Source organism: Gopherus evgoodei, chromosome 10 (genome assembly GCF_007399415.2).
Source record: "Gopherus evgoodei ecotype Sinaloan lineage chromosome 10, rGopEvg1_v1.p, whole genome shotgun sequence".
NCBI classification, from domain to species: domain Eukaryota; kingdom Metazoa; phylum Chordata; order Testudines; family Testudinidae; genus Gopherus; species Gopherus evgoodei.
Window position 1 is genome coordinate 63,761,064 of NC_044331.1, and position 12,206 is coordinate 63,773,269.

Genomic DNA, 12,206 nt, shown 5'->3' on the forward strand with positions numbered 1-12,206 from the left:
ATACATAGACAAAAGAGGCAGCAGAAATTAAAGAGGCCTAAAAAAAAATCTAGGGGAATTTTAAGAAGTCTTATTCTAACATGGTAGATTGTTTCCTGAAACTTCTTTACTTTTCCTAAATTTCTGAAATAGATATTGCAGTTACATTTCTCAGTTTATTTTAAAATACTGGAAGTTAAATATTCAGAGTAAGGCTTCTAAATAATGTTGCTTTAAAAAGCACTTTAAGATAGAAAATCATCTCACACACGTCTCAAAATTGAACCTTATTCTAAATTGTGTCCACTAAATCTGCATGAAGAATCTATTTCCTATAGCCTCATTAGTAAATTATACCAATAGTGTTATCTTGACTAGATTCACGCTGATTTGGGAGGAACTATTATTCATTTTACAGTTACAATCTGCTCAGGAATTAGCATGATCTCATTTCCTTACTTCAAGAATAATGCTATATGCTACAGTTAACATGTCAACATACGGGCAGGTTACCACCTCCCACCCCAACTGGACATCAGAGAGTAAATAATTTTATGAGAGACTGCATATTTGTGTTAGTTCAGCAGTTCATTTTCAAATTCTTTTAGAACCGTCAGATATACACCATCTGATCCAAGTGATCTGCTATTTAATCTGTCTGTCTGTTCCAGAACCCCCTCTCAACACCTCAATCTCTGACACTGCTTCATCTTTATTACCGGATAAGTGTTGGTCTGATAATGCTGTCACTATTCTAAGAAGAAACTGAAAACCATGACATTTCTGGGAAGTTCATATTAGAGTCAAAACAGACATGGTGCAATTTGATAGACTAGGCATTACTATAGTTTACACACTTAGTTGTGAGCCTGCTTACTCAAACTAAATGATTGAAATGATTCCTCTCCAGAAAAAATTAAAAACAAAAAAGTTTACTGTTACATTTTCATTTGAGCCAGGTACAGAATCAAGTAGTTCATCAAGTTCTTCCCCAATACTAATATCATCATCATCTCCATCTCCACAATCTAAACATGCTTCTGGCATAGAGAAAGAAACGTTTCCCCCATTTGCCAGCACTACAGAAGGCAGAGAACTCTTTTCCACTTGAAGAGGCATGATGGAAGATATGGATTGCACAGGTATTGAAGCCAAGTCACTTGACATTTCCGGGACAAAGTTTGCTGAGGAAACAGTAGAAAGTGTCTCTTGTTTCTCTTCTGATAAATCTGAAACAGGTAATTTGGGAAAGAAACCAAAACTTTTAGTCAATGTTTTGCCAAAAAAAATAAAAATTAAAATTAAAAAAAATTTTACCACTTTTAATCAGGCACAAATATGTTTTGCCTTAAAGAAATTTAATTAAGATATAGATGCTTAAGAAAAGCACACAACTGGTTTGTATTAACCAATTAACTTAAAAAGAAAATATGCAGATGTGTATTGCATATTGGAAATATGCAGATATGTATTGGAATGTTGCATATTTTGACATACTAAGCAAGCAAGAAGAGTCAGAGACTTGTGGCCTAAGTTATTACATGCTATGCTTTATCCTGCCTCCCTACATCTACCCCCTCAGCCCTATTTTTTCCAAATTACAGAAGTTATATTAGAACACCACATTAAAAAAATAAAAAAAGAAGAGGGAACAATAACAAAGTCAGGAGATTTAAATAAAGTTTGCATAGCCACCTTGTGTGTATATGCATAAGAGAATACAGGATAACAACATTCACTCAAATCCCTCAAAACCCTCCCTACACACCGTCTATTAAGTTTAGTTTGCTGTCAAATTTAAAAACTGTTCTAAGAAGTGATGTGAAGTTATTTCTTGGACTGATTTGAGAAATTTTTTTTTAAAATCGGCCTTTATATCTATTGTATTTTTTAAAATATTTTTTTAACCCTCTGAAGTAGAGACTGTCACCTTTACAAGTCACTATGGTTTACTTATAATCTATGACAAGTGATGTGGGAGAAAAACACTGCTGAAGTCATCTTTGGAAGTAGCTTTCCTGGCTGTTATGCTCTTTGTATGTCTCTCTCTCACACACACACACATACACCCCCAAGAAAAATACCAGTTTTACAGAAGTCAAACTCAGAAGAGCTCATTTCATGATTCAGATAAAAGAAGTTTACAAATTTTTAACAATGACAAACACATCAGTGTTGCACTCTGTATCTAGCTTCCTTTCATTAACAAAACAATACTGTAGTCCAGGAAGAGACTCACCTGACTCAATATCTTCTACACAAGAATTTGGCTTCTGTAAATAAGTAAAACATCAATTAACTTGAGGTGCAACAAGACTATTCAAGCATACATTTTTAAGTTGACCTTATCAATCTAAGTTTGACCTAAAATTTAGCTTTTGTAAAATTTACGAGAATTCGGGAGATTTCCACAATTAAAGATAAAAGAAAACTGGCTTTTCAAACAAAAAGAAACCAAAACATTCCTTGCATTGTGTTAAACCCAAGCATTGCAGCCATAAGAAACCAAAATTAACAAGAGAGAGACTAACTTAATAGATTTTCATTTTGTAAAATAAGCTAAGTTCTTTATTTACTGTTTAGATTTAAATAAACAGTTTTAAAAAGTGTTCCTGTTTACTAATGTAATGTTCTACCAATTTTAGCTAACATCGGTTTACAATTCAGGTGGACTTTATACTTCTAAAGACTTGCATCTGTGCAGATCTCATAGTACATCTTTACTAGTGTCTGAGTTGCATTCAACTTGCTATCCTTAACCTATGTGAACCATATTACTCACTTGGCTATCTGTAGTACTTAAGTTGTCATTAAGTACAGAAAGCAATGGTTATCAATGCAGCAAGACCTCGCAAATAATTAATAAGACCAGAGTAAAGACAGCATTTTTAACTGTATCTTTTATTCAAGGAAGTTCTTTGACAAAGATCACTTTTATCCAAGTTATGATGTGATTGAGTAAGACATTTTATACTCATGGGAAAACCAAGCATAACGTTAGTCAGGAATCCTAACCGTTGCCTAAGATACAGAAACTTTAACCAAATGTTAACTGGACAGTTTCACTTCACTGTAAGAATACAGAAAACAGCTCTTTCAACATCAATTTATACTGTGAACATGTGGAACCTTACCTTAATTAATACTTCTCCAGAAACTGAGTTTGAGGAAGTTGGCTGCAATTAAAGAGGTCATTGTAAGTATATAGTTGACATTAAAAACTCAGAATGAGGTTAAATAAAATAAAAATCTTCCTTACCTTTGCTCTGACATATGCTTTTCTTATTTTTAATCCTAGTTTCTGAGCAAGTTCTTGAGTCAGCTTTATCACACTTTCATCCTAAAAGGAATGCATATACATTTCTATATATTTCTACACACACACACCCCTCAGGCAAAGTGATACAACTGTTTGGAATGAGAAAAGTAAACAGGAATTATAGTGTGCTTCTGACCCTACATTTAAATAAAAACTATAAACATCTGCCAATAACTGAGTTCCAAGGTATCTATCATTTTACCCAAGATGAGTTCAGATCCATAAAGACAAAGGCCTTCGCCAATTTAAAGTGGGATTTACAGATTCTACACTGAGTATTTTTTGTAGTTTTACAAACTGAAGGCCACACTTCTATTAGCATGTCATCTATTAAAGAACATCACTGAATATTTAAATTGGTTTTGGGAATATATTCTGTTGTATCTGGAAGTATCGTGTTAAAAGTCATATTTCACTTTGTCCTAGTTAATTCATATTTTAGATGACAGCATTTAGAATATTTGACAATTTACAGTTTGTATGACATTCTGAAAACAAAGTTACAAGAAGAATCAAGGCAGATCTACTTTAAACCTTAGGGCCAAAGTATTAAAACTGGAGTACCGAAAGTTAGGCTTTCAAATTGAAAATTTAGACACCTAGCTAAGTGGTCCAGTTTTTAGAAGTACTAAGAAGAGAAATGCCAAATGAAGTGGTCGTGTGTGCCCAGCACTTTTAAATTTTCTGGCCACTTTGCCAAAGATTTTGTCTTGAAAAATAAATTTAAAAAAAAAAAAAGCGTCTTACAATTCACAGTCATGCCTTCTAAAGATTCATTTTGAACAGGGTGCCAGATTAAAGATATATATTCATCGATATTTAGAATAAAATGGAGAAAAAGTAACCATTCACTCCACAGCATAGATAGCAAAAGAAAAATCCATTATGGAGACTAGTCAGTGACAGAAGCCACCTGAAACCAGGCAGAAGGGGGAATGCCAAGGATAAAACAGTCACGGGTCTTAAGCACAGCATAAAATCCATCACAAACAGAATATTCAACTAGTAATAACACCTGCCATTACATTACTGGGATAAGGAATATTTACACCACTCTTAAGTGCATTGTCTTTTTAAGTGGATCAGGAAGTTGAGACAGCAGCTGCTGCCCCAGGCTCGCTCTCTCTCCCCTGTCGGTGTGTTCCCACTCTGATCTATATGGAGAAAGGGTAAGCAGGATGTAGGAGCAAGGAGGAGGGGAACAACCTGACATTAGCACCCCCCCCCACACACACACACACACACACACACAGCAAGGAGGCGGCTTGGGGAGCAGCTCCAAGGCAGAGGGCAGGAGCAGCACATGGCAGTGGGGAAAGGGATAGCTGCAATTGCTAGGCTGCTGGCAGCTGCTGCACAGGGAACTTAAGGGAGCAGGGAGCTGACAGGGGAAGCTGATGGGGGGCTGCCGGTCTATCTTGGTTCCAAGCCCCCCCATCAGCTAGCTCCAAAAGGCTGCTCTTCCTGAAAGCAGTGGACAAAGCAGGCAGCTGCCAAAACAACGTTAGAAGGGAGCATTGCACAACTTTAAACAAGCATGTTCCCTACTTGATCAGCAACATAATGAAACAAGGTTAACCAGGATGACTTTAAGTGAGGAGTTATTGTACAATGAATAAGTTTTCGAGAAAACACTGTACTACATAAAGTACCAGCTATTTCCAGAACATTATTTGTAAATTAAACTTAACATATAATTTACTTACCTGTGGTACAGCCAGAGAGCATTTTGCTACAACATCGTAAGCCTTCTTATACCTTCCCAATTCATTTAAGGCTTTGGATTTCCGATACAGAGCTCTGAAATTGTTTTCATTTAATCTTAAAACTATTTCACAATCTTCTAGAACTTTATCATGCAATCTCTGTGAGAAAGGCAAAAAAAGTTTAAGGGCTTATTCAACAAAATAGTTTGTTACTAGAGCAGTAGATTCAAATAGCCTATATTTAAAATCAAAGAAAGTGCTGAAAAACTGTACAGTTCCTAAGTAGGGTCTCTCCTTAGGATGTTATTCTTTCCTACTGTTTTACTTCTGGACAAAAGTGAGTAACTCTGACCCAAAATTCACCAGCTGTTTATTGTTCTTACTATCAGCATGGAATGCTATGTAGTCAGATTACAAATGAAGACAGTATTTTACCCAAGTATGCTAGAACCCTCTCTGTAGTCCACCTAAAACATAATTCAATCTTGACAGAATAAAAAAAGTTTGTATTTATTTCAAGGATACTATTTACTATGTTTAATGAAAAAAATCACTGAACCAGGTAGCACGGCAGAGTAGTTACCTTACAAAAGTGAGAGTTCATGCAGCAAAAGTACTAAAGCCTTATTGTACTAAGCCTCATGATCCTAGTTTATATTATTTGACAGAAGTGCAGTGTATCTGGCTCACAGAAAGACAAACAGCTCTATTACTTGTACATATTCTGGTTAGTTCAGGTTCTAGATAAATCCAAGGTAGAAGTAGTATAAGTTTAAGATTTTATTTTGAATTCATTCTGGAAATAAGACAGGGTTTTCTTTATGTAGTTGGAAAGGAAAGAAACAGTAATGATGCCTTTGGTTCATTAATTCTTTATATTTGATAGCAGTAAATGGATCACTCTAATGGTAAATGACTAATGGAAAATTTTAGAAGAGGCACCACAGATTACTTGTGTAAGGAAGAAGTATATGGCCTCATTCATTAGCAACTTTTCTAGACAGTTAAGGAGCAGCACTGGTACTATATATACTTAAGCTCCCTACATAGGTTACACGTGGCCCTTTTCAACCAGGGTGACCTTAGTGTTAAGCCCAGTGAAAATAGGGGGCATCATTAAGATCCCCCTCCATGCCCCCCCCCCAAGAACCATGTCCACCCACAGGCAAAAAGACAGTAGGGAAGTGGGTATATTAGCTGTACAAATCTTATCTGAAGGACGAACCTACTGCTTTATCAGCATTTGAGCCTGGTATGACCATTTTACGTTAGTAGGATACTTCTAGTATTATTGTCTAAAAATATCCAGACACATGCCTACATATTTAAAGAGAGAAGATAGAGAATCTTCAAGTTCTGAATCATTTTGACAATTCTCAAACCATAACCAAGAGCCCTTTATCTGAATTTTCTATGTACTCTACCTGAAAAGTAGAAAATCTTAAATAAAAATAACTTACCAAATTTGAGTAACATGCTATCCGGTTTACATGCAGCTTCTCTAGTATTTCATTGGAAACGTGGATTTCTTCAGAATTGGCATAATCTGATATGTTTAAAGCTTCTGTATAGTGGCTCAGTGACCTTCCCCAAGCACCTTCTCGGTATGCATCATTCCCTTCATTGAAGAGATTTCTAACAAGCCCTCGTATGAATAACTAGAACAAAGAAACACTCTTGAACAGAAGAACTCTCTGCAAACACTTCATACTTCTGAATATATAACAACTCACAATTTTCTCGCAACAAGTTAATGGGGGAAAAATTGAATGCAAAGATTTGGTTTCCAGGTTAAAAGAAAATACTTATCTTGCTACTTTTATGTAGTGTATTATCTAGGCATTTCTAAAGGTACCCATTACCGAAGAACCTAGGCATAAATGTAGGGCTACAACTGTTGACAAAGCAGCTCATGAAAGATGCATGACGTATGAAATAGTTATCCTTTGCAGAAATAAAATACACACACAAATTATCATATATATACACATACATACATACACACACACACACACACCCCCACCACAGGTATTTCACACTGAAATCTCAGAAGGGAAATGTTTGGATCCGACCAGCTGCCAGTTCATGTCCAAGACTCAAGCCACTGAGAAAGGAGAGTTTTAATATCAACAGAAAGCGAGCTGCAAAACCAATTACCAGTTATCTACAACTGCAGAAAGATGCCTGGTAGATTCACATGGTGAAGCTACCTTCTCCTGATCAGCAATTAGGTGCTAAACTAACTTTACTGAAAATAGAACATGATCTTGATTCTTGAAATTGTAGGATCTAAATTTGTAGCCAAGGTTGAGTGAACTGGCAGTCAAAAAATTCTCTCTGAGCTACTATTTATTTCTGTACATTCAAATACTGTATTATACACATAGCAGGTGGGACAAGCTAGTGAAAGGTAAATACCACTGTAGTTTATCACTATTAAAAACTAGTAAAAAATGTCACTTAGACCCTCAGAAAAACTGAATTTTTTATTTTTTTTTTTAAAGAGCACTACAAGGAAGAGATTTCCACCCATTATAGAATCATACATTTCAGAGAATAACTTCATTACCTCATACTGTTCTTGCGTCCCTGGATAGGGCAAAGTAGACCTAGGAATTAAAGATAAGCAAATTTTGTAAATGAATAAGTTGAATATTTGTTTTTAACAATCTAAGGGTTCTGAGTGCTATAGACAAAACACTAATTCATTCCCCGAGCACCATCCATTTTGTATACTTATGAGACAGGAGTCATAGAAAAAAAGAGTAGCTGTTAGTTACATGATTGCACACTACTGTAATGCTTATAGACCAGTAGCCTAAATTAAGGGTGTATGGTCAGTCTTAATTCTGGCATTCCCTAACTTCCAAGTGCTTGATTTAGCAACCTTAATGTAGTCTTTGAAAATGCAACCCTACATACACGGGACAGGTAGAAAGAGAGAAAAAAAAAAGTTTGGGGGCCCTGACTCCCTCCCACTTCTGTAATTTTATCAGTGTAGAACTCCCACACCCTGATCAGATACATTCTGAACATCAGTAGAGGGTGAATAATCACTGCCTCAGGCAGCAGTGCTGCCCCGGGAACTGAAGAGAAACAAGACCATTTCTGCTTCAAACTGCAGCCAAACAATATTGGGAGGTAGAGGAGCACAGGAAGGATCACCTTATTTTTGCTCCAGTGAGAATCTGGGGCAGTCTATAAGTGGGAAAGGAAAGAATTTCCCTTCCCCTGAAAATAGTGATAGCTGGAATGGACTAAGGAGTTCAGTAGGCCAATTGCAGGGAAACAAGTCTTCCAGACTGGAGCACCCCATTCCTCTCTCTAAGGTTTAAAGAGCTGCTCTCTTTCTCCCAGCAACCTTTCTGAACTGCCATGTTGTGATGAGAGGAGAGCCTGCGTGTCTTCTGCTCTACAAGGCCTCTCCATTTCCAGGGTGGAGTAGGCAAATATCCCGCTTTGAGAAGGGGCTGTGTATGAAGGGAAAACACAGGCCCTCACCATTTCTCCTCCAGTATTACATTAAAAGGGCTTTTAGGCACATAGATGGGCGATGAACTCTACATTCAAGAAAAAAAGAACAGGAGTACTTGTGGCACCTTAGAGACTAACAAATTTATTTGAGCATAAGCTTTTGTGGGCTACAGCACACTTCATCGCATGCACAGAACGGAACATATAGTAAGGAGATATATACACCTCTACCTTGATATAACGTTGTCCTTTGGAGCCAAAAAAAATCTTACCGTGTTATATCGAACTTGCTTTGATCCACCGGAGTGCGCAGCCTCGCCCCCCCAGGAGCACTGCTATATTTGAATTTGTGTTATATCAGGTCACATTATATTGAGCTAAAGGTGTATATACATACTGAGAACATGAAAAGGTGGGAGTTGCCCTACCAACTCTAATATTCAAGGTCAGTAGATGTTACTACAAATAGCCTGCTGAGCTCCTCTGGAGCACACTTTCACCATCTGCACTAAACCCATAGCTTCCTCAAACATACAGGTGTGTTCTTTGTCTCCCCATATTTGGCAACCGCAGTTTGGAGTAACAGTCTTCGCTCTTCAGAGTGCTCCACCTGGCTTACCCCAGTGACACAATGCCACATGAAAACAGGAGACATATCTCCTACTTTTGTTAAAGCAAAAGAGGGTCAATTTGGAGTCCCAAAACATGTAAAACAAGGAGTATGTGCATACATAATGAAGTTTGAATTGGCCAAATACTCACCCTTATCTCACTCTTTAAAGACAGTATAAATTGAAGGACTAACCACATTTTAAGTAGGATTGCACGCACACACACAAAAAAAACCCATAAGAACATCTGTCCTAAGATCTTACTGTATAAATTGCAATCCTTTCTTGATGTCCTGCTGTCTGATACTTCTGACTTCAGGTACACTGGACATGTTACCCTCCACATCCACTTTTTAATTCTGCAGTTTCTGAAAGAACAAACAGAGGCTTTTAACATGCCCCACTCACTAGCATATTTGCCTCCAGACCAGAAGGGTCAAATCTCACACCAGGGCGAGGTTCAATAACAATGCTGATACTGCACTGAAGTAGGAATGAGAAGACTTTTTTCCAGACAATGCATTAAAATTAAGTTCCTGCCATAAGCCGGGATGGGCATAAGCCGAGTGTCCAACCCAACATTCTCTTTCCCCCGCACCTCCTGAGTTGCATGCAACAGTTTCAAAGAGCACTTCCCTGCCAATCTCTATTTCTATTCCTTTCACTTGCTGAGAATGTTATTCCTCCACTCATAAAGGACTAGATAGACTTATAAGTGAAGTGTGTCAGTGTCTCTGCAAAAATAGCCAGGCTAACCACTACCAAATAGTAGTAAGTGCTCTGGCTATTTATGGACTTGTCCACTCTAGATGGAGAAGGACCATGTTACAGTCTCAAACAAGCTTGGCAAGCCATCAGTCGAACACTTATTCAACCCTGGTCAAATATTCCAGCAAGAATGCCCTAACACAGGTTATGGCTACTTCTTTGATTGCATCAAGTACTCCTGCGGGAATTCTGCATGTGCAGTGATGCAGAATTTGCGCAGAAATTCATGTTGCGAGTGCAGGATTTCCTTTTTCTCCCACAGAAATGGGTTACAGAGATGCTGGCCACCACTAGGGTCTACTGGACCCAGAAGAGCCTAGCTTGTGAGTAGAAGACACCGGGGTGGGAAGGGGGATGGGAGGAGGAGAAGGAGATGGAGGACTCCCAGCAGCTGCAGTTCCTGGCATGCTCTGAAGGAAGGAGACGGTGTGCAGGAAACTCCACACAAGCCTAGTACCCAGCATCAGGCTTTTACTCCCTCGGGGCTCTAGGGGAGGAGGGAGTGCAAGTATAGGGGCTGGGGAGAACCTACAGCTGAGCTCTGAGGGAAGGTGTCTGGGCTGGGGGGAGGGGGGCATCCTCTGCTGGGCTCTGAGGGGGAAGGGACAGCTCAGTGGTTTGAGCATTGGCCTGCTAAACCCAGGGTTGCGAGTTCAATCCTCAAGGAGGCCATTTAGGGATCTGGGGCAAAAAACTAAAAAAAAAAAATATTAAATCAATTTAAAAAAAAGTTAATTGTGATTAAATCGCACTGCTAAAAATAGAACAACTGACATTTATTAAATATTTTTTGGATGTTTTTCCATATTTTCAAATATATCTACACAAAATACAAAGTGTACTGTGCTCACATTTTTATGAAATATTTGCACTGTAAAAATGAGAAACAAAACAGTATTTTTCAATTCCCCTCATACAGTGTACTGTACTGCAATCTCTATCATGATAGTGCAACTTAGGGATTTTTTCTTACATAACTGCATTCAAAAACAAAACAATGTAAAACTCGAGAGCCTACAAGTCCACTTAGTCCTACTTCTTGTTCAGCCAATTGCTAAGACAAAAATACCAGAAAACACCATCCTAAAAGCCACCAGGGACGTAGAGGAGCTCTACACAAACATCCCACACACAGATTAGATGGAATATAAGCTGTCAGGAAGAGTATCCCTCATGATGAACAGCACAACCGGTTGCCGAGTTCTGTGCCTTTATCCTCACACACAAAACTATTTCAAATTTGATGACAAATATATACTTCCAGATCAGTGGCACCGCTATGGGCACCTGCATGGCCTCACAATATGCCAACATTTTTATGGCTGATCTGCAATAACGCTTTCTCAGCTCTTGTCCACTCACGCCCCTTCTCTATCTATGCTACACTGATGACATCTTCACCATCTGGACCGATGGGAAGGAGACTCTGGAAAAATTCCACCATGATTTCAACAGCTTCCACCCCACCATCAACCTCAGCCTGGACCAATCTACACAGGAGGTCCACTTCCTAGACAGCACGGTGCAAATAAGTGATGGTCATGTTAACACCACCCTATACCAAAAACCTATTGACCGCTATGCCTACCTTCATGCCTCCAGCTTCCATCCCAGGCACACCACACAATTCATTGTCTACTGCAGGGGTAGGCAACCTATGGCACGGGTGCCGAAGGCGGCACGTGAGCTAATTTTCAGTGGCACTCACACTGCCCGAGTCCTGGCCACCAGTGTGGGGGCTCTGCATTTTAATTTAGTTTTAAATGACGCTTCTTAAACATTTTAAAAGTCTTATTTACTTTGCATACAACAATAATTTAGTTATATATTATAGACTTTTAGAAAAAGACCTTCTAAAAATGTTAAAATGTATTATTGGCACGCAAAACCTTAAATTAGAGTGAATAAATGAAGACTCGGCACACCACTTCTGAAAGGCTGCCGATCCCTGGTCTATAGCCAAGCACTGAGGTACAACCACATCTGCTCCAACCCCTCAGACAGAGACCAAACACCTACAAAATCTTCACCAAGCATTCCCAGAACTACAATACCCACATGAGGAAATAAGGAAAACAGATCAATAGAGCCAGACATGTACCCAGAAGCCTCCTACTCCAAGACAAACCCAAGAAAGAAACCAACAGAACTCCACTGGCCATCACATACAGTCCCTACCTAAAACCCCTCCAATGCATCATCAGGGATCTACAACCCATCCTGGACAATGATCCCTCATTTTCACAGGCCTTGGGTGGGAGGCCAGTCCTCGCCCACAGGCAACCTGCCAACCTGAAGCATATTCTCATCAGTAACTGCACCCTGCACCATAGTAACTCTAGCTCAGGA

At 38.7% G+C, this 12,206-nt stretch overlaps 1 protein-coding gene across 3 annotated transcripts in view; it reads right to left on the reverse strand.

Annotated features, from left to right (window-relative positions):
- The window catches only part of ZC3H7A (zinc finger CCCH-type containing 7A), a 50,178-nt gene that overhangs the window by 24,789 nt on the left and 13,183 nt on the right, over positions 1-12,206 (reverse strand). Inside the window, exons 2-9 of one of the 3 annotated variants that reach the window (XM_030578955.1) lie at positions 9,354-9,457; positions 7,574-7,613; positions 6,465-6,662; positions 5,005-5,163; positions 3,239-3,319; positions 3,114-3,155; positions 2,219-2,252; positions 916-1,208 (exon numbers count right to left, since the gene is read on the reverse strand). In XM_030578955.1, the coding sequence (XP_030434815.1) occupies positions 916-1,208; positions 2,219-2,252; positions 3,114-3,155; positions 3,239-3,319; positions 5,005-5,163; positions 6,465-6,662; positions 7,574-7,613; positions 9,354-9,421 (915 nt within the window). In that variant the 5' untranslated portion in view covers positions 9,422-9,457. The remainder of the gene's footprint in view (positions 1-915; positions 1,209-2,218; positions 2,253-3,113; positions 3,156-3,238; positions 3,320-5,004; positions 5,164-6,464; positions 6,663-7,573; positions 7,614-9,353; positions 9,458-12,206) is intronic. The other 2 variants (XM_030578954.1, XM_030578953.1) reach the window with 2 other exon arrangements.